Below are 24,452 nucleotides of genomic sequence, written 5' to 3' on the forward strand. Positions count from 1 at the left end.
CAAGTAGTCTAATACATGTTAAATATGTTAAAATATATGTTAAATCCAATATATGTATACATATTTATACAGTTATCTTGCTGCACAAGAAAAATCAGATCTAGAAAGAAAAATAAACCTGAAAACGAAAACAAAATGCAAACAAACATCAACAGAAAGTATAAAAATGCTATGTTCTGGTCCACACTCAGTTCCCACAAGCCATTCTCTGAGTGTATATGGCTTTCTTCATCAATGAAGAATTAGAAATGATTTGAATCATCTCACTGTTGAAGAGAGCCATGCCCATCAAGAATTGATCATCATATAATCTTGATGTTGCCCTATATAGTAATCTCCTGGTTCTGCTCATTTCACTTAGCATCTATTCATGTAAGTCTCTCCAGGCCTCTCTGAAATCATCCTGTTGGTCATTTCTTACAGAACAATAATATTCCATAACGTTCATATATTATAATTTATTCAGACATTCTCCAATTTTGGGGCATCCATTCAATTTCCAGTTTCTAGCTACTATAAAAAGGGTGGTCACAAACATTTTTGCACATGTGAGTCCCCTTTTCTCCTTTAAGATATCTTTGGGATATAAGCCCAGTAGAAACGCTGCTGGGTCAAAGGGTTTGATAACTTTTTGAGCATGGTGCTCTCCAAAATGGTTGGATCTATTCACAGTTCCACCAACAATGCATCAGTGTCCAGTTTTCCAGCATCCCCTCCAACATTTGTTGTTACCTTTCCTGTCAGCTTAGCTAATCTGACAGGTGTGTAGTGATATCTCAGAGTTGTCTTAATTTGCATTTATCTGATTAATAATGATTTAGAGTACCTTTTCATATGACTAAAAGTAGTTTCAATTTCTTCATTTGAAAATTGTTCATATCCTTTATCACTTTCTTTTGTTTTAGTCGTTTTTTTTTTTCTTTTCTGTAGAGGGCTGAAACTATTGGGTTGATGCACTGAGGTCAGGACTGCTGAGCGCTTGAGGCTAACTACTGATTGAACAATACTCTATGAGCATATGCTTGGAAAATGGTCCTTTCTACTATCAGTACTGGCTCAATGATTGGTGTATAGAGGATTGTAAGAGGGACTGGGGGTGGCATAAGAGGAGCCAGGGACACACTCTCAGAGGTAGACAAGGGAGAAGGCACTTGCAGAGATTCTCTTCCATCCCCTTCACTTCTACCCCTAAAGACCAAGAATAAAGACAGACTTTTGCTTATCCAGACTCCGGTTGATTCTGGGGTGTCCTGGGTGTTAGCGTGGTTGTTACACTTTCCTGAGGTCATTAGGGTTACCAGTGACTTGCCCAAAGTCACACAGCTAGGAAATGTTAAGTGTCTGATGGTGGATTTGAGAACTCTCCTGAAACCAAAACCATTTCTCTATACACTGCACCATCTAGTTGCCTCAAATATATATTACTTTTTCAGAGAAGGTAGATTCCTAATATGCAAATTCCACTCAAATGAATCCATTATAAGCTTCAAGTCTGTCTGTCTGTCTGTCCATATGTTGGTCTATTTTTCTCTCTCAGTGCACACACATGTAATATATGCATATATACAGAGAAATATTTATTCATAAAATATATGTATATATAGATTGTAACATATAAATATTATACAGATGTGCAAACACACACACACACACACACACACACACACACATACACACATATACTCCCTTCTTCTTACCTGGGAATGTTGTTTAAATTAAACCTTTTCTCTTTAGGAGTAAGATCATTCCATCTGCTCCCTGGGTCCCAGTTACACCTTTCAATCTCTTATATCCCATTTTTGTTGTTGTTGTTGTTCAGAAACTAAAAGAATTATTACTTTAGTATTCACCTATAAACTTAGTAGGTGCTTCAGTTGTTTCCAACTCTCTGTGACTCCATTTGGGGTTTCTTGGCAAAGGTATTGGATTGGTTTTCCATTTGCTTCTCTATCTCATTTTAGAGATGAAGAAACTGAAGCAAAGAGTATCAGATGACTTGTCCAGGGGTTACATAGTTATTAAATATATGAGACTTGATTTCAACTTGTCTTTCTGACTCCAGACCTAACCATAGGTCTTCTATTTTCTATCTTCTGTCAATTATTTTTGGTTGTATTAATTTCCCCTATTCTTTTCTTTTCCATCTCTTCTGGTGAGTAAGCTTTGCTTAGTTATTTCCTAAATATTGAATTATCTTTTTTCTCCAATCTTCTTTTGTAAGGATTTCTATAACGTATATTTCCCCCCTTCTGTTTTAAATTTTTAAAAATTATATGTGGCAATATGATTTTTAGAATTTAGAAAAAAAATTTTCTCTTACAAATCATTCTGGAGATTTTATAGAGTTCACTTTTATTTAGTCTGCTTTTGTCTTTGAGTTTTTATTTGTTTTTCTTTCTGTTTTTATGGTCTTTTTTTTTTGGTTTGTATATTTATAAGCTAGATTTGGAGCCTCTTCATTTCTTTTTTTTTTTAATTTTACTTTCCCTAGTTACATGTAGGAACCACTTTTTTTTCTTATACATTTACATTTTTAAAACATATTTCCTTATGAATCATGTTGGGAAAAAGAAATCAGAACAAAAGGGAAAAGTAATGGTTGAATCATTTCACAACTCCACCATCAGTATATTAGTTTTTTGGTTTTCTCACATCCCCTCCAACATTTATTATTACCTTTTCCTGTTATCTTAGCCAATCTGAGAAGTAAAAGGTGGTAGTTCAGAGTTTAATTTGCATTTCTCTAATCATAGTGATTATTGCTCTAAATAGACCATTTTTTCATGACTGTAGATGTCTTTAATTTCCCCATCTAAAAATTGTCTGTTTATATCCTTTGACCATTTATCAATTGGATAATGACTTGTATTCTTATAAATAGAATTCAGTTCTTTACAAATTTTAGAAATGAGGCCTTTATCAGAAACACTGGCTGTTTAAAAAAAAAAAAAACAAAAACATTTTCCCCAGATTTCTGCTTCCCTTCTAGTCTTGGCTGCATTGATTTTGTTTATACAAAACCTTTTTTAATTTAATGTAATCAAAGTTGTATTTTGTATTTCATAATGTTCTCTAGTTTTTCTCTGGCCATAAATTCCTCCCTTCTTCAAAGATCTGATAGATAAATTATCCCTTGGTCTCCTATTTTGCTTATAGTATCACCTTTTACACCTAAATCATGTACCCACTTTGGCCTTATTTTTGTATGAGATGTGAGATGTTAGTTTGCCAAGTTTCTGACATTTTCTGTTTTTTCCAGAAATTTTTGCAAAATAGTGAGTTCTTAAACAAGAAGATAGTTTGAGGATTTATCAAATAGTAGATTCCTATTGTCACTGAATATTTCGTTATGTGTATCTAACCTATTATAGTGATCTGCTGCTCTATTTCTCACCCCCTACCATAAGTTTTTGATGACTGCTGCTTCATAATAAAGTTTTAGGTCCAATACTACTAAGCCACCATCCTTTGTATTTTTTTCATTAATTCCCTTGATATTCTTGACCTTTTTTCTTCCAGATGAATTTTATTATTTTTCTACTTATATAAAATAGTTTAAGAGTTTGAATGGTGTGGTACTGAACAAGTAGACCAATTTGGGTAGAATTGCCTTTTTTTTATATTAGCTCTGTTTACCTATGATCAATTGATATTTTTCCATTTGTTTACCTTTATCCTTTCTTATGGTTTTTATACTTATGAGCTAGACTTGAAGACTTCCATTTTTCATTTTTTGAGGTTTTTCATCTTTTCCCTTATATAGTCATACCTAAGGATATTTTGGGTTCAGATTCAGACCATCTCAAAAAAGTAGTTATCAAAATAAAGCAGATCACATAATTTTTCCAGTGTGTATTAAAGCTATGTTTATATTATTCTGTATTTTATTAAGTATGAAATATTATTGTATCTAAAAATATACATATCTTAATTAAAATATTTCATTGTTTAAAAAAAAAAAGAAATTATTAACCATCATCTCAGCCTTGAGTGAGTCGTTATCTTTTTGCTAGTGAAGGGTCTTGCTTCAGTGTTTGCTGACTGATCAGAGTGGTAGTTGCTGAAGGTTTGGGTGGCTGTGCCAGTCTCTTAAAATAAGTCAACAATTACATTTGCAGCACTGGTGGACCCTTCTTTCCCCCTGAATACCTAGAGACCATTGTAAGTTTATTAGTTATCCTAGTTTCGATATTGTTGTGTCTCAGAGGCCAAAGGAGAGGGAGAAAAACAGGGACAGTCAATTGGTGAGATAAGAAGTTGGGTGGAGGCAATTGGTAGAGGAAGAAGACATATTTATGGTTTAAGTTTGTCATCTTCTTGTGACATGATTCCTGGTACCCCAAAACAATTATAAAAGTAACATCAAAATTCACTGATTACACATTACCAAAACAGATATAATAATAATGAAAAAGTTTTGAAATATTATAAGAATTAACAAATGGTAACACAGAAACATGAAAACCTCACTCATCTGCAGGATTGCCACAAACTTTCAATTTGTAATTTTAAAATTGCAGTATCTAAGAAGTACAATAAAGTGAAGTGCAATAAAACAAATGTCGTACTCACTAGCTATTACAGATTGTCTCTAGGAATCCTGCTTGATATTTGAATCCTTTCCATTCTATGGCTTCACATATCCCAGAGGTATGGCTGCTAGTAATCCTCAGCCTCCTTGGGCTGTGGAATATGATAGTGAGAACTGGGTCTCTAAACTGAGCAAGTTGTGGGACTTTCTATACTCTTTTGGGCCCTAGCTGGACTTCAGCCTCTCAATCCTTTCTGGTCTGTCATTGATTATTTATTGCCATGTGTCTCTTAATACCTTGCCCTGTCCTAACTTTCTGAGCCACCTTCTTCCCTTTAAGGAACTACCCTTTACTTTCAGAAGTTTCATAATCATTGTCTGTCACCTCTTAAAGCTTCAGGGAAGTGGAAGTTCAAGCACAATCACTGCTATGGTAAAATTGGATAACTGTGCCCTGCATTACAAGGCTTCAAGTGGTAAAAAAGGAAACTTTTAAGTATTATGCACTCTATACACTGTTATCTAGATGCCACTTATATGACTATAAAGTGTAAAATGGGATTGAATTAGTAGTTTTATATTAAATTGAATTAGTTGAATTAGATTTCTTTTAGGTATATATATATATATATATATTCTATGATTGTAACATTTCATAATTCTTTCACTTAATATATGCTTCACCAGGAAATCTTAGCAGCTCTTTAGAGATAAATTGCAAAACTCCATTAGAAAGGGGTGTCTTCAACAAGGTGTTCCTTAAATTAGTGAAATCATAAGTTCAGTACCTGTTAAAGTTAAGTATTTTCTTAAACTTTTAAACATTGAAATTTTTTGTGTAGCTAGCTAGGATAGTCAAGATAAGTGGTTATATTATTATTCTCTTCTCATAATTTATTTAGTTCAGATGACAAAGAACACTTCTATATTCTCAGTAATACTTTTATATATTCACTACATATTATATACATTTCTAAGAAATACATCATGGCAATACTGAATTGAATACATTTTTCTTCTTGAGATCCTTTGACCTCATTATTCACAAATGGCCCAGTAACCATAGAACACATGATTTTTTTTATTGAGCAAAGAGATAAGTTCCATAAATCATCAAGATGAACATATATTTTTAAAAACTCTTTTCTGTACTTCATAATTTGTTTCACAATAGAATGCTTTTTTTTATCATATGCTACCCTATAGACCCCATATTTCAAATAATACAAAATTTGAGAGCAACAAATACTTCTTGAAAATCTAAAACTTCTTGGTATTTATATTTGAATATATCTATATTAGTAGAATTAAACTATTCTTCAGACTATCCTAATTCTAGTCTTTAATTTGGGTCATTTTAATCAATATATCTCTGTGCCACACTGATATAGCTAATGTTGCCTTTGGAATAATAATTAATTGGTCGTTCATTTGGATCTGTTGACTAAAAGTTTATTGATGTTATTTTTTTAATTTGGTTACATTTTTAAATTTTATTAACACAAAATGAGACTGAATGCTTTGGTCTGCCTTATGACTTCAGTGGTATAATGAATTGCTAGGTGAAAAAAGTTCTGCTAATTCAAATAAGCACCTTCACTGCAGTTTGTTTTCTGAAAGAGTTGTCTAGAGCAGAAATTTAAACCTTTTCCATTTGTGGCACCTTTTCATACAGGAAATTTTTGCATGAACCCAAGTATATAGGTATAGAAAGTAAATATACAAATCAAAACATTTACTGATAAAAAATAATAGTGTCATAATCCATGAATTCATTTATAAGACCCCATATGGGCTCATGAACCCCAGTTTAATAAACTAGGGGTCTAAAAGACTAAAAGATTGGATGTTTAGAACAAAAAGCCTGTATGTATCAGAGGTGGCACTTGAATTCTATTTCCTTTTTGTTTGATACCAGCCATTTTGATACAAAGCTATACTTTGCTTCTTATATTATTGAGGTATCTGTAAAGATATATTAGAAAAAGAATTTACAAAGAAATTGGTTTTCAAAGATTAGGCAGCATTTATACACCTAAAATGTATATGGATATAATATTTGCATCAAAATTAATGGAATTCCAATAAGAAAACTTAATTTCAATATAAGAATGCTTTTTTTACATATGGAGAGAACATAGATATAAAATTTCCTATTACAATGGTTGTGTTATTCATTAAACTAAACTAAGATTTCAAGGATGAAGTTTCTCCTTTCTAGACCTGCCTGTCTATCAATATCAATAAGAATAATGTATTTTTAAGAAGGAAGAAGAGATTAGGTTACTAAGGGTATAAACATCTCATCATTTTGTTTTCTTTGGGAAAATATGTTTTTTTTTCCTATGGAGTATTATCTGAGGATACAAAAGAGATCATTGGAAAGTTTGAAAACCAAAAGATATTTCAACTATGTATATAACTGGCTAACATGAGCTAGACAGTTTTCTAATAATGATAGTTATATAATTTTTTTCTAAATATCCTAAAATTTTTCTGAGATAGAGATAATATGAGAGAGAGAGAATGAGGGAAAGAGATATATGAATTTATAAAGATGAATGTATATAGATAGAAATAGATTAGATCTAATCTAATAGATTAGATATAGACAAGTATTCTTTTGGCAATTAAGAGATTTTGTGAGAGTCCCATAAAATGAAATTATCAGATTTTAATATTCAAAATAATAAATGTCCATATTTAATCTTTTAATATTAAATAGATATTAAATATAAGCCATGATTATGGAAAGTCAAATAAATTTTCAATGACATAAAATACATTTTTACATGTTTCTAGAGTTTATTAATAAAACTGAGTATGCCAAATTTTAATGTATTAACATTAAAATTTTAACCAATTTTAGCAACATAATACAAATGAAAAACAAAGTAGAAAACCCTTCAATTATAAGTTTTTGAATGAGCACTACTTAATATAAGAATTAGAAAAATGTATTTGATTGTATTAAGAAATATTTAACTATACCTACAAAATATTAATTGGACATTACTTTTTACTTTTAATGTCCTTATAAAAGCAAAGTTAATTATGATTTTTGGCTGGTTTCTTCTTAAGTAAGATCAAATCAGATTCATTCCAACTAAATAGTACTCTGATAAGACATGCTAATTATTAATATTGTTATTCTCTCTTATTGTACAGCTAAGCAACTATAACATTTAATATCTTAACAAATATTTATGTTTTATCTCCAAAGTACTTTACATTTAAACAGATATGCAGAGAAATGGGGTGGCCAGCAACCACTTTGCAAAAATAAAATTTGTGATTGAGAAGGATACCTTTAAAGACCAAAGAAGATATTTCATCAGATATTTAAAGAAGATAGTTCATCAGACCCTCAAAGAAGTTATGTATTGAACTTAATAATATCAGCATATTGAGTTCTTGGATATGATATACACCCCCTTTCTATATCATTTACTCTTAAAATTCCTAACCTCAGATAATAGATAAAGCCAGATAAAAACTATGACATTCAATATCTAACTTTGCTTAGTTTTGCTTCCTCTTTTTTTCTTTTCTTCTCTTTTCCTCTAAAAAAAGGATCTTAAAATAATAGTATATGCTGAATGTGATAGACCTTACCTCGTTACTTTAGTATTTTTCAACAACAAATAATGGACTGATTGCTTATTGAATGTAAAGATAAGTCTTAAAGATTCTATCATGTAATATATTACCCAACATAAATTATTTGACTATATACTAATATTGAATAGGTTAATATACTTTGTACATTAGAAAAATGTGATGGGTTTAAATAGCTAAATGTGATTTTTGACACTTCTTTCATAATCAAATGTATGTTTATCTAATTCTAAAAGTAAATAACTGATATGATTCAACACAATGTTCTAACAGAAATGTTGATGAAATATTCCCAAGCCACTTAACATTCAACCAGTTCTAATTTTATAGAGAATTATGAGGGTTAATATCCATCTTAAAATAGCTAACTTTATAGTTATGAAGTATTTCTAACATGAAAGCTAGATAACATGTGGTTATCTCATCAGATACTCATGGAAGCTATCTATTGTACTTAATGAGCTCAGTAGGGATTGAACTACTGAAGCCTCTGACTCAAAGTTTTAAAAGGTTGCATTTCAAGTAAATGCCATCTTTCAATTCTCCAGAAAAATATTTTTACAACCCAGTAGATGGAAATATATTCTTTTATTTAAAAGAAAGTGCAAACTACCAATCAATGGACTCCTTAATATGTATGGAGGCATTTTAGTGATACAGCAGAGAGCTAGATTTTGATTTAATAAGGCCTTAAATCAGATCCTTCATGGGATAATTACTAACTGCAAGATACTAAACAAGTAATCTAAACTCTTTATTTCAATTTCTTCTACTGTAAAATGAAAATAATGATAGTATCTACCTCATGGGATTGGTGTAAGAACCAAATGTGATTATGTGTGCAAAGTTTTTTGAAAACTTAATAGTGCTAACTCTTTTCTTTAAATTAATTAATTTATTTATTTACAAAGTATGTGCATGGGTAATTTTGTTCCAAATTTTCCCCTCTTTCCCCCTACACCTAACTGTCAGGTAGTCTAATACATATTAAATATGTTGAAATACATGTTAAATACAATATATGTATACATATTTATACAGTTATCTTGCTGCACAAGAAAAATCAGATCAATAAGGAAGAAAAAGAAAAAACTGAGAAAGAAAACAAAATGCAAGTAAATAACAACAGAGAGAGTGAGAATGCTATGTTGTGTTCCACACCATGTTCCCATGGTTCTCTCTCTGGTTATGGATGGCTTTCTTCATCACTGAGCAAGTGGAACTGGTTTGAATCATCTCAGTGTTGAAGAAAGCCACATCCATCAGAATTGATCATTGTATAGTCTTATCATTGCCATAGATAATGATCTCCTGGTTCTGCTCATTTCACTTAGCATCAATTCATGTAGGCTTCTCCAGGCCTCTCTGAAATCATCCTGCTAGTCATTTCTTAGAGAACAATATTATTCCATATATATATGAATTCTTTGCATTCATATATATCCCATAATTTATTTAGTCATTCTCCAATTGATGGGCATCCACTCAGTTTCCAGTTTCTTGCCACTACAAAGAGGGCTGCCACAAACATTTTTGCACATGTGGGTCTCTTTCTCTCCTTTAAGATCTCTTTGGGATATACTCCCAGCAGAAACATTGCTGGATCAAAGGGTATGTATAGTTTGATAACTTTTTGAGCATAGTTCCAAACTGCTCTCCAGAATGGTTGGATCCATTCACAGTTCCACCAACGATGTATCAGTGTCCCAGTTTTCCTACATTGCCTCCAACATTTGTGGTTACCTTTCCTGTCATCTTAGCGAATCTGACAGGTGTGCAGTGGTATCTCAGAGTTGTCTTAATTTGCATTTCTCTGATCAATAGTGATTTGGAGCACCTTTTCATGTGACTACATGTATAGTTTCAACTTCTTCATCTGAAAATTGTTCATAAACCTTGACCATTTATCAATTTGGAGAATGGCTTGAAGTATTATAAATTTCATTGAATTCTCTATATATTTTAGAAATGAGGCTTTATCAGATCCTTTGGATGTAAAAATGTTTTCCCAGTTTATTGCTTCCTTTCTAATCTTATCTCCATTAGTTTGTTTGTACAAAAACTTTTTAGCTTAATATATTTTATATATGTATTTATATATATAAATATATATACATTTTGATATAATCAAAATTATCTATTTTTGATCAATAATGAACTCTAGTTTTCTTTGGTCACAAATTCCTTCCTTCTCCACAAATCTGAGAGGTAAACTATCTTACGTTGTTCTAATTTGTTTCTACTATCATTCTTTATGTCTAGATCATGAACAAATTTCTACCTTATCTTGTTATATGGTGTTAAGTGTGGGTCTAAGCCTACTTTCTGCCATACTAGTTTCCAATTTTCCCATCAGATTTTGTCAAATATTGAATTATTATCACAAAAGCTGGGACCTTTTGGTTTGTCAAACACTAGATTGCTATAGTCATTGACTATTTTGTTCTGTGAACTTAACCCATTACACTGATCAACTTCTCTATTTCTTAGCCAGTAACAAATGGTTTTGATGACCCCTGTTTTATAACATAGTTTTAGATCTGGTACAGCTGGGCCACCTTCATTTGCTTTTCTCTTTATTAATTTCTTTGAAATTCGTGACTTTTTGTTCTTCCAGATGAATTTTGTTGTTATTTTTTCTAGGTCAGTAAAGTAGTTTCTTGGGAGTTTGAGTGGCATAATGCTAAATAAATAGATTAGTTTAGGGAGTATTGTCATCTTTATTATATTCACTTGACCTATATAAGAACACTTGATATTTTTCTAGTTACTTAAATCTGACTTTATTTGTGTGGAAAGTTGTTTTATAGTTTTGCTCATATAGTTCCTGACTTTCCCTTGGCAGATAGATTCCCAAATATTTTATACTATCAACAGTTATTTTTAATGGAATTTCTCTTTGCATCTCTTGCTGTTGGATTTTGTTAGTGATGTATAAAAATGCTGATGATTTATATGAATTTTTTTGTATCTTGCAACTTTGATAAAGTTGTGGATTTTTTCTAATAGTTTTTTAATTGATTCTCTATGGTTATCTAAATATACCATCATATCATCTGCAAAGAGTGATAATTTGGTTTCCTCTTACCTACTCCAATTCCTTTAATCTCTTTTTCTTCTCTTATTGCCAAAGCTAGCTTTTCTAATATAATATTGAATAGTAATGGTGACAGTGGGCAATCTTGTTTCACTCCTGATCTTATTGGGAATGGTTGTAGGTTATCCCCATTACATATGATGCTTGCTGATGGTTTTAAATAGATGCTACTGACTGTTTTAGGAAAAGGAAAAGTCCATTTGTTCCTATACTCTCTCTATATAATATAGCTATAATATACTGTAGATAATATATTCCTATACTCTCTAATGTTTTTATTAGGAATGGGTGTTAGAATTTATCAAATGAATTTTCTGCGTCTATTGAGATAATCATAAGGTTTTTGTTAATTTGGTTATTGATATAGTCAATTATGCTGTTTTCTAAATATTGAACTAGCCCTGCATTCCTGGTATAAATCCTACTTGGTTGTGGTATATTATCCTGGGGATGATTTTCTGTAATCTCTTTGCTAATATTTTATTCAAGATTTTTGCATCAATGTTCATTAGGGAGATTGGTCTATAATTTTCTTTCTCTGGTTTTCATCCTACCTGGTTTAGGTATCAGTACGATTATCTGTGTCATAAAAGGAATTTGGTAGGAGTCTTTCATTCCCTATTTTTTCAAATAATTTACATCATATTAGAGTTCATTGTTCTTTACATGTTTGGTAGAATTCACGTGTAAATACATCTGGTCCTGGGAATTTTTTTTTTTACGGAATTGTTTAATAGCTTGTTCTATTTCTTTTTTTTTATGGGACTATTTAAGTAATTAATTTCCTCTTCTGTTAATCTGGGCATTCTAAATTTTTGTAGGTATTCCTCCATTTCACTTAGTTGACTAATTTATTGGCATAAAGTTGGGCAAAGTAACTCCTAATAATTGCTCTAGTTTCCTCTTCATTGGTAGATAGTTCTCCTTTTTCTTTTTTGAGACTAACAATTTGATTTTCCTCTTTCCTTTTTCTAATTAACTAAAAGTTTACCTATTTTTTTTCATGAAACCAATCCTTAGTTTTATTTATTAATTCAGTATTTTTTTACTTTCAATTTTATTGATCTCTCCTTTTATTTTTAGAATTTTAAGTTTGGTATTTGATTGAGGATTTTTAATTTGTTCTTTTTCTAGATTTTTTTAGTTGCAAACCCAATTCATTGATCTTCTCTTTTTCTATTTTATGCAAGTAAGCATTCAGAGATATAAATTTTCCCCTTATTACTGCTTTGGCTGCATCCCACAAATTTTGGTACATTGTCTCATTGGTACATTCTCTTGGATGAAATTATTGATTGTTTCTATGATTTGCTGTTTTACCCATTCATTGTTTAGGATGAGATTCAGATAATTAATTTCTAATTACTTTTTGGTCTATTTCCCCCTGACCTTTTATTGAATGTAATTTTTATTGAATCATGGTCTCGGAAAAAATGCATTTACTATTTCTGTCTTTGTGCATTTGATTTTGAGGTCTTTATGCCCTAATATATGGTCAATTTTTGTATAGGTTCCATGAACTGCCGAGAAGAAAGTTTACTCCTTTCTGTCTAAATTCAATTTTCTCCAAAGATATATCATATCTCGTTTTTCTGATATTCTATTTACCTCTTTAATTTATTTATGTTGTGATTAAATTTATCTAGCTGTGAAAGAGGAAGGTTGAAATCTCCCACTATTATAGTTTTGCTCTCTATTTCTTCTTGCAACTCTCTTAACTTATCCTTTAGGAATTTAGATATATGTTTAACGTTGATATTGCTTCATTATTTATGGTATCCTTTAGCAAGATATAGTTTCTTTCCTTATCTCTTTTATTTAGATCAATTTTTGCTTTTGCTTGATCTGAGATCAGAATGGCTACCCCTGGTTTTTTTTTTTTAACTTCACCTGAAACATAATAGATTCTTCTCTGGCCTTTTACCTTTACTCTGTATGTATCGCTCTGCTTTAAATGTGTTTCTTGTAAACAACATATTGTAGGATTCTGGCTTTTAATTCCATCTGCTATTTACTTACATTTTATGGGACAGTTCACCCCGTTCACATTTACAATTAAAACTACTAATTCTATATTTCCTGCCATCTTTCTAACCCCAAATTATACTTTTCTATTTCCTTTTTCCCTTTCCCTCCTCCCCAGTATTTTATTTATGAGCACTACTTGCCTCAAGCAGTCTTCCACCTTTAGAGACTCTCGCCATTTCTTATACCTTTCCCCTAGGATTTCTGTTTTTCCTTCTATTTAGCCTACTCCTTCCCTTTTTGCCTTTCCCCTACCACTTTTCTATAAGGTGAGAAAAGTTTCTCAGTGAAACAAAATATAATTAATATTCATTTTTGAGCCAAATCTGATGAGAGTAAAAGTCACACAATAATTGTCACCCTCTCTTCTTTCCCTCAATTATGATAGATTTTCTTTGCCTCTTCCTGGGATGTGATTTCCCTCATTTTACCTCCATTTTCCCCTTTTTTCTATTATAATCTCCTTTCCATCTTTAGTTTCTTTTTTATAATAGTAAAATCAGATTATACATGTATTTTCTATGTATACCCATAACAGAAATAGTTCTCAAGAGTTTTTTTTTTTCTTTTTACCTTTTTAATCTTCTCTTGAGTTCTATATTTGGAGGTCATTTTTTTTGTTTAGCTCTGGTCTTTTCATCAAAAATAAATGGAATTCACCAGTTTCATTGAATGTTCATCTTCTTCCCTGAAAGAAAATGTTCAATTTAGCAGGGTAATTTATTCTTGGCTGCATTCCAAGTTCCTTTACCTTTTGGGAATATTAGATTCCAGGCCCTTTGATCCTTTATAGTGGAAGTTTTTAGATCCTGAGTAATCTTTATTGTGGTTCCTCTGTATTTGCATTGTTTCTTTTTGGCTTCTTGTAATATTTTTTCCTTGGTCTGATGGTTCTGAAATTTAGCCATAATATTCTTTGAGGTTTTAAATTGGGGGTCTCTTTCAAGAGGTATTCAGTGAATTCTTTCAATGGTCATTTTACCTTCTGATTCTATGGTTCTTTTTGATGATTTCCTAAAAAATAGTCTTTAGCTCTTTTTTCATCATGAATTTCAGGATGTCCAGTAATCTTAGATTGTCTCTCCTAGATCTATTTTCTAGGTCAGTTGTTTTCCCAATTAGGTATTTTAAGTTTTTTCTATTTTTTCTTTTTTTTTTTTTTTTTTTTGATTTTGCTTGACTGATTCTTGTTGTCTCTTTCAGTCATTCATTTCCATTTGTTCAGTTCTGAATTTTAGTGAATTATTTTCTTTCTTTACTTTTTTTTATTTCTTTTTGTAATTGTCCAGTTGAGTTTTTAAATGAGTTGTTTTGTTCTATGGAATTTTTTTCCATTTCACAAATTCTGTTTTATAAGGAGTTATTTTCTTTTTTCTGTTTCAGTAATTCTGTTTTTCTAGGAGTTGTTTTCTTTTTCCATTTTACCAAATCTGTCTTTTAATGAGTTATATACCTTTATCAAACCCTCTTGCAAAGTTTTCACTTCCTTTCCCCATTTTTCTTCTAGCTCTTTTAAGATCCCTTTTAATTTCTTCTAAAAAAATCCTTGTGTGATGGGGACCAAGTTGTATCATTTTAGGGGGCTTCATCTGAAGACAATATGCCTTTAGTCTCCTCAGGGTTTGATACCTCTTCTTCTTTTGCCATAGAAGATGTCTATCATCAAATTTCTCATTACTTTTTTATTCATTAAAAAAAAAAAAAAACTTAAGGTCTACTTTTAGGGCAGGAGAGGTTTTCTAAGCTTACTCTAAGTTAATGTAATTGAATTGAGTCAGTGCTAACTCATTCCTGGTGCCAGGTAGGCGTGGCCAGGGTCCTGTGAGATTCTGGATAGGGGTTCACTATTTATATTTGTGTTTGTGTGGGATGTTTTCTAACTTTGCTGCTGATCTACTGGCTTGCAGCCAGCAGAGTAGCCAGCTCTGCTGTAGATTCCCCTCAGTAGATTCTCTGCCACAAGTGAGTCTGAACCACCACATGGATTCTACACCACCCTGGGACTCTGTGCTATCTGAGCTGGCATTTGTGCTCAGCTGCTTGTGCTGGCTGCCTACCTCCCGTTTCCAATTGAAACAGACCTTTTCTGGTGATCTTATAAATTATCTTCTGTTGGTAATTTGTTGCACTCTTAATATTTGTGGGTTCTGCCAGTCCAAAGCAAATTCAGAGGCTAGATTTGCTAATTAGTCTGAGGGTTGTAGGAGAAGGTCAGAGAGAAGTGTGTGTCATCTCTGCCATCTTGGCTCCACCCCCTGAATATCTGCTAACTCTTGATATTATTGATAATGGTAGCATTGATGATGACTTTAGATTAATATAATGGTTTGTTATATAAAATGAAGATTATAATTAAGGAATCCTTTGTTCTATCATTAATGGAAACCGAGTTCACATCAATATTACCAAAACCTGTAACAGTAAAATGTAGTAATATCATCCTGGTACAAAGGAAAGAAAATTGACCTTAAGAATCAAAAGAATTCACCTTTCCATACCTATACTCCTACTTTAAAAACTTAGTTATTAACAAATTTATTTACCTCTCATACTTTCCTCTTATGTTTGTGAGAATTAAGTAGATGTATTTGTGTGTAAGATTATTGAGTCATTAATGACATTAATGAAAACAATTCAAATTTGAAATTAATTGTTCTCTTAATCATAGAAAATTAGCCAAAAATTAAATGCAGAAAAACTTTAATATTATAACTTCAAGTGTTGTGTACACAGTTAGAGGTTCAGAAATTTGTTGTTGTTGAATCATTTTTCAGTTTTGTCCAACTCTTTGTGACACCATTTGAGGTTTTCTTGCCAAGGAGAATAGTTTGCCATTTCTTTCTCTAACTCATTTTATAGATGAGAAAACTGAGGAAAATAGAGTTAAGTGACTCACCCAGGGTCATAAAGCTCATAAATGTCTGAGACCAGATTTGAACTCAGAAAAATGGATCTTATTGACTCCAAATCCAACACTCTATGCACTATGATGCCACCAAGCCACAATCTAGAAGTTCAGAGTTGTACACCAAATTTGTCACATTTATAATCCACAGACTGCATGTGGTCAGCAAAAGTATAAAACTGCTACCACTGTGCTGCTTTTTTAAAAATCCATACAGGTACAAAACTAAATGCAAAATAATTATTTATATGTGATTTTTACACATACACATACACACATACACACACACACACACACACACACACACACACAAAGCACTTAACCTTTTACTATCTAATTGGATACTTTTCCACCAAACTAATTTAAATTGTGAAATACTCTACTAGCTTCTATTTTCTATCAAATTAATTGGGGAAAATAACTTATTTCTTTCAACTTAGAGCAATGATATTTCAGAGTTAACATCATAATAATTTGAGAGAAAAATAATTAATTGGCTAACACTATAGTTAATGCTGATTCATTTCTATTTTTAATGTATTTATGAATATGTATACTTAAATAGATTTCCCCATGGAAATATACCCTAGAAGTGTGGATACTCAAAAATGAATTGTAACAAAAGTTGTATGAACTATTATCAACTTTACATATGTGGACTGTTCTGAGAAAAGCGATTTTTAAATAGTGAGAGCTATTCTGAAGACATGGGGAAAGAAGAGAGGGACACTATTCTTGCTTGTTTCTGGTGGAAAAGGGTTGGGCGTGAAGTTCAAAGATAGGAGGGGGCCGGAATAGAGACAAAGGAGAAGAGAAAGAAGAACATTCAACAGACTGACATCTTATGGTAAGCCAGTGACATACATGAGGTACTGGAGCATGGACAATGGAAGACAAATATGTAGTGGCTAGATATATGGATGACTTGGCAGATGGAGCAAAGTTCTTCTCTCTTGTTGCAAAATTTTCAAGCAAAGCTTTCATGCAACTGTGGAGGTGCTGGTCTCTCCACACTTCTGTTTTCATTTGAAAGAGGAGGCTTTTGTTGGGGCAGGTAATCTTGCTGGAGGGAGGAGGGATTTGCCATAAAGTACAGAACCGAGGGGCCAAAGGGAGGAAAGATGACACATATGTATATACTCAGAGAGAGAGAAAAACAGAGAGAAAAACAGAATGAAAGAGGCAGACACAGAGACAGGCACAGACAGAAAGAGACAGACAGACAGACACAGAGACACAGATCCATAGAGAGAATAACAGAGACAGAGACAAAGAGAAACAAAGAGACAAAGAAAGAGCACAGTACTGTGAAATTAACCTAAGTGGTTTGGGAACATAAATTTCTTTCAGAATTCTTTGAGTAAAATTACATTTGCAGAAAGAAAGTAATCAAATAACTTGAATTAACTTTTACAAAGTAGTTATGCTAGAAGTTTTAGGATTCTAAAAGTGAAACTTTCAAATTAAATAAAAGAGAAGAAAACAGTAATGTAGCATTTATTGGGCAAGTTTAACTTCTTATTAAGTTATGAAAGATTTGTTCTGTGAGCAAATAATTAAATGATTCCTTTTATTTATCTCACATTTGTGGGGAGTGGTCTTTTTATGAAGACACCATAGAACTGTATGATTCTGTTTACAGATCTAGTGGAGAATTTTTACAAAACCATTGAAACCATAGTTTTCAATTGATCCAAGCAACAAGACTTCTTTCCAAAGGCACTTAGTCTTCAAAGATATAGAAGTTGTGGTGATTAAGATTACATTATCAGAAAGGTCCTGATTACAATTAATTTTCATTCTAAAATTTTAGCTAAAATAATTCCAAGACAGTCCTGATGCCCTGGTGTGTTAGCCCTCAGAAATATAGTTCCTATCTAAATTGGTCAGTCAAATTTATTTGCTCTTTCTCAGGGCATGAAGGAATCTAGGAAAGTAGTAAAGATGAGAGCAGAATTATGATCTGAGAAATCCTAGAGCAATTCTATTTGTAGTTTTAGGTTACTATCGCTCTCAGAAACCCAGAACAGAAAAGGACTGTTGGCAAAAATGGAAGTGATGTCTACTACACTTAACTTTAAAAATAGTTGGGTTACTATCAAAATATAAATTGCACTCAGAGGTATCAAAATACAAAGCCATTTTCTAATAACTGTTTAATTAACATGTAATTCCTTCACAAGAATTAGTAATGAGACAGAATAAGAAAGCAAATGAGCACATACTAAATATTCATAATGTTCTGGGTATTATATTAAGCACTTTCTAAATAACTCATTTAATCTCCACAACAATCCTGAGAGAGAATTGTTATTATCACTTCTATTTTGTAGTTGGGGAAACTGAGGCAGAAAGTGGTTAACTGATTTGTGCAGGACCACATGACTAATATGTGACTAGGGTTGGTTAGATCTCAACTGAGTTCTTCCTAACACATTCTTATCCACTATGTTTAATTATCTCATAATATGTATGATTGGGGGGACAGGAGAATGTAGTTAAAGAATACCAAAAATACAGAAGAGCATATACCAAGTCTACTTTTTCTCTTCCTAGGATAATCTCCACTTTGTCTCTTGCCTGTATTATGTTGCTTTTAAGTACTTCTTAGATCATGTTCAGCATAACTTATCCCAGGTTGCTAAATTCCAAAAGAGAGTTTAGAAATAGCTTCATCTTCTTTGATTTAATTGAAATTTCTCCTTTAATAGATATGCATAGATATTATAATATCTATGCATTACAATACAATAATAGATATTACAAATGCATATTGTAATCAGTTTTCATCTGTTTTAAATGGATGGAATTTATATCAAATCACTGGTATTTTTCAAATTATTAGGAAACTAAAAGAACATTCTATTGTATATCTATACCAGCAAACTGTTCGTGAAGAAACAACAATGGTGATGACCGAAGGTTTGCCTTTGGAAACCTCTTATGTGCCTTCTACTTATCTTGCTGAGATTCTTCGGGTCACACAAACCATATCTGAAGTGGAATTTCTTCTTAATACCCCTGATCTCAATGCTAAAGACTTTGAGGACCTGTTCAAGCAAGAAGAAAGTCTGAAGGTAAGATTAATATATTTCCATTAAAATATTTGTGAATATATTGTTTCTGCTTTGTGACACTATGATTCACTGAAAAAGACCACTTGGTTGGAGTCATGGAACTAAATTCAAGTCTAGGTTTTGCCACTTGCTATATTTTTAAATGTTATATTTTAAATTATATATACAAAATCTTAAATAAGTTACTTAACTTCGATTGTCACAATTTCCCCATTTTAAAAAGGAAGTTGTTAGGTAAGATGAGCTTTAAGGTACCAATATCTCTAAATTGATAAAATTATGAAATATACATATGTGTGTATGTGTGTGTATGGAATGTGTGTGTGTGCATTGTTAATCCTTCAATTCATAATGACTCTGCAATTCAGGAGTAGATATAAGAATACAGATTCATAGATAGGCCATTGAATCATTTTTCAGTCATGTCTGACTCTTTATAACTCCATTTGGAGTTTTCTTGGCAAAGATGCTAGAAGGTATGCCATTTCCTTCTACCATACAAAGTTAGTAAGGCAAAGGACTTAGATTCAATAATTAAAGATGTCAATTTCATTTTGAACAAAGCTTTCAAGAAAACAAAAAAGAAAAATAAAAGAGTGAAAGATTGATTCTTCTAACAAACCTAAACAAAAACAAAATTTTTACATATATGCCAAAATTGGACAAAAAAAAATTTGTGTTCTCAGTCACAACTCACAATAGTGAGAAAATACAGTATCTAGCATATAGAAAACACTGAATAAATTCTTGTTAAAACAAATTAAAGAGGGCAGCAGTTAGGTGATACAGTAGATAGAGCATCAGCCCTGAAGTCAGGATTTAAATTTGGTCTCAAACACTTAACACTTCCTGGCTGTGTGATCCTGGGCAAGTCACTTAATCCCATTGCCTCAGCAAAAAGAAAAAAGAAAAAAAGAAAAAGAAAGAAAGAAAAGTTGATTAAAGATCTCATAAGCTTAGAGCATGTAACTTTTCTTGTTTACAAATTAGTAAAATGCATTGTTTTCGATCTTGATTGTGGCATTTTTTTGTAATAAAATGTGGATGGATTAAAAATAAGAGATTGCAACATGGCATAAAGTATATAGAGTGAACCCCAGATGACTTCCATTCATATCCTTCCTCTGACACAAACTGACTTTGTGAGTCTGGGCAAATCAGTGAATATCTCAGTGGACAAAACCAACAATTTAGCACTAAAAATGGCTGAACAGGTATTGATCTGCCTTGATTAGGGAAAATGTATCATTGAGAGCTTCCTATACCAATAACATCAGCACATCAGTTCAAAAATAAGAATTGCTATAATATCTACCATAAAACTTACATATTTAATTAAAAATAAGCACTGGTAATTATAGTCACAAACATTTTTGCAGTTTCTGAGCTATAACTAGAGTTCTGATGCCTGGAACAAGAGGGAAGTAGAGGATGTATGAAGAAACATGAGAAGATATTTTTAAAAGTCCATCCATGGGAAGAAAGCAAGATAGAGTAGGGCTGAGGGAGCAGAGGGCAGAGAAAAAATTGAAATTCTTCCTCTTTAATCTGTTGACCTTCATCTTCATTACACTACTTTATGTGGAGCTTCTTTGAGTGACTTGAGTTTTGGTTTAGGTCTTGTTATTGTTCACTTGTGTTTGACTATTTGTGATCCCATATGGATTTTCTTGGCTAAAATATAGAATGGTTTACCATTTTCTTCTCTAACTCATTTTATAGATAAGGAAACTGAAATAAACATGGTTAAATGACTTGCCAAAGGTCAGATAGCTAAATAGATGTCTGAGTCAATTTGAACTCAGGTCTTCATGCCTATGAGTCTTGTACTCTATCAACCCACCTAATTGCCAACCCCAAAGAATCTAATATTTGCACACATGCACACACACACACACACACACACACACATATATATATATATATATATATATATACACATATGCATACACACATATGCATACCTTACTCCTTAGCTAATTTTCCCTCAAAAATTTTCTAATCTCTCAAAGCCCCTTTCCTAAAAGTTGGGAATTATGATATTAAGCTCATTTGAATCTGAGATGCTGCTGAAATGTATGGCAGATATGGTTAATAGATGGTTTTCTTTCATAATTTTTTGAAAATTATTTGCATATGATAAATATAAATCACTAATCTATAAATCTATATCAGTGTTCCCTATCCCTTTTAATAATTTCTTCATACTTAGTTTGATTGCTTTTTCCCCAGAAATTTCATTATTTAAGATCCCTATTTCATATTCTATTAATTTGGGCATCATAATTTTTGTAAATATTTTTCCATTTTTTAACTTAAAATTTTTATATAAATTTATGTATTATATGATATGATTGTTCTTTTTTTCTTATCTATCTGTGATTCAATCATTTGTTTTAATTGCTGATTGTTTTCTCTCTCTTTTTTTCAATTATGCTAGCTAAGAGTACACTAAAAGATTATTTGTACTTTTTCTGAGGGATTTGTCAAGTGTAGTGGCTGTGACTGGTGAAAGAATCAGGGAAGGTGTTGTTGCTGGTCCAAGATGGTGCAAATATGATGAGATCCGTTACTCATTTGGGGTCCAAATTCCTTTCAGTTCCCCATCCTTGTATTTCATAATCTTTGTGTCACTTCTTAGTTGCCAACATAATATCTTCTAATTAAACTTTTATCCAGAGCTCTATCACTGAAACTTTTGGATTAGACAACAAAACTTTCCCGAAACATTTTAGAAGTTGACAGTTATATGGCTTAAAATAAATGTTAGTGTGGGTTATTTTTGTTGTTGTTGTTGTTGTTGTTGTTGTCCTTTGGTTTTGTGTTTTTGCAGAGATCTGTGCTGATTTAGGTTTTTTCAAGAGGTGAGGGGAAGTAGACCCTGGGATTTCACATCTCCTTTGGCTCCCAGAACAATGGGACAGGGTCAGCTGGAAATGTCTATTAAGGTGGATGGTAAACTTTGGCCTCTGATCTTTATGCAAGTAAGTCTCAGTGTAGAAGTGAATTTTTAAACTCAGTGAGATTTAACTTCTTATACATTTGATATGACTTTAGTTTATAAATAGAAATATTTTTAAATGTGCTCCTAACAAAGAAGTGGATAAAACAGAATAGGGTAAGTTGAGGACAAGCAAAAAGAAGCCCTATATATATTAGATAAATTGTTTGAGAAACTGAAAATACAGTACCTTTGGTATTATATATTTTTTTGTTTTGTTGCTGCTGTTGTTTTTTTTGTTTGTTTGTTTGTTTTCTTTTTTTTAATGTATGAAATTTAAGTTATTGATAAGAGCAGAAGTTTTAGTTGCAGATATTTGCTACTTGATCATACTGATACAAAAAAAGGCCAGCTGTTGACCAGCTCTAAACTTGGGAACTAGTCTGAAGCAATAGTAGGTCCAGATATCAGACTACTTCAGAACAAAGACTTCCGTTAGCATCAGAACAGTGGAGTTTCTGCAGCACCATATAGGATGATAGGGTTGGGGAATGTTAAGCTACAGTTGCTGAATCAGTCAGCCCTACAGATTTTTATACTATTTTCTATGTTACATCTTTATATATTAATATATATATATATATATATATATATATATAGTTAATGATATTGAAGGTAAATATTTTTATAAAAATAGAGAAATGGATTTCCATAAAATGTTATTTTGCATGTATATTTCAAAATATTCTTGTATCAAAATCAATTTAGCTACTATGATGATGATAAATAAATACATTGAACTTAGCAGATACACTGGAAAGGCTAGATGGGATTTATATCATTGATGAATGACGATAACTAGATTATTTGTGGCCACTAGCTTAGGGAGGATGGAGAGCCTTTCTAAATTCTGGCACCTAGAGAGAAGAAAATCCTATTTGCTTTGCCCTTTGGTCCAGCTCTGAGTGATTTCTTTTAAAATGCTTGAGAGAAAAATGCTGAATTCTAAGACAAAATAGAATACAGTTAAGCTTAAGCTCTGAAAATTGAAAAGGTAATATCTAGCAATAACTGTACTGACTATTAAGAAGCTTAATATGATAACATATGCCTCATGAAAAAGTTTTCAAGTAATATTTTATATGTAAAATGAAGCATTATTAGCATAAGCATATTCTTTATCTTTCTAAATTATATGATGTAAGTAAATGAGGAGATTAGTTGCTATAAGCAGGATTGATCTAGCATTTTATTCTATAAATGATATCTGAAAAACTTATTCCATAATCTAAATAGACAAATAGAAATATATATGTTTCTTTTAGAAAACTTAGTAATTGTATGTTGGTAACTTCAGTTGAGTTATCTTATTAAGCCAAAAAGCTATTTATAAAATGATTCACCCAGAGAAAATGAGATACCTAGATTACTTTAAAAAAAAGATTCTTCCCATCCACTTCAGTTGCAGGTCATTTTAAAATCTGTTTTGCTGTATAGATTATAAGATTCTAGTATATTTTGTTGCTCTGAACAAATGGCCTTAATCAATTTATATAAATTTGCCAGTATCCCTATCATTCTACACTTTAAGTAATTGCTCATGACAAAACAGTTTGTAAATTCAAAATTGTCATAAAAGATTTAAGTCATTGCTAATGAACCAAGACTCAAATTTTCCCTGTTCTCTTCATAGACAAACAGGTCACAAGCGCAGTGAACCTGTAAGTAGTTAGTTCATTATGGACTGGTTTCCAATTAATAACTCTTGACCCAGTATATATGCATTGCTAGGGTGTGAACATCTATAGCTAATTATTTGTTCATCCTGATACATTTAATATTATTATAGCTGACACCAATTTTAATAATACTGATTACTATGGTTAGAACTAAGCAGTGCTGCAGGTTTAATTTAGGTGAATTATTAAATTGTCATGAGATGCAGTTGTGGGCACAATTCCATCATATTCCCAAATAAATCTCTAGCCACAGGAAAATGGGTCTTGCACATTCATAGGCTTTGGGAAGGGGTATAGTCTTGAACTGAGTCTTTTTGATGAATATGTATTTCCTTGTAAAGGCATTCATCATTGTCATTATCCAGTAGTAAAAATAGAAAAGCAGTGCATAAATTGTACAGCTGCTGGTTGGGAAGATTTGAAATTAAATTGTGGTTGATTTTACTCCTGACAGATTTGCATGAATCAAATTATAGAACTGTAATGGGTATCTCTGTAGTTTAACAGTTATTTCTTGAA

General features: G+C 31.8%; 1 protein-coding gene across 10 annotated transcripts in view; it reads left to right on the forward strand.

Annotated features, from left to right (window-relative positions):
* The window catches only part of DMD (dystrophin), a 2,285,006-nt gene that overhangs the window by 1,015,028 nt on the left and 1,245,526 nt on the right, over positions 1-24,452 (forward strand). For all 10 annotated transcript variants that reach the window (XM_031963631.1, XM_031963630.1, XM_031963635.1 and 7 more), the window contains one exon: positions 19,059-19,253. In XM_031963631.1, coding sequence (XP_031819491.1) covers positions 19,059-19,253 — 195 coding nt within the window. The remainder of the gene's footprint in view (positions 1-19,058; positions 19,254-24,452) is intronic.

The sequence above is a fragment of the Sarcophilus harrisii genome, chromosome 3, assembly GCF_902635505.1.
Source record: "Sarcophilus harrisii chromosome 3, mSarHar1.11, whole genome shotgun sequence".
In the NCBI taxonomy this organism is placed as follows: domain Eukaryota; kingdom Metazoa; phylum Chordata; class Mammalia; order Dasyuromorphia; family Dasyuridae; genus Sarcophilus; species Sarcophilus harrisii.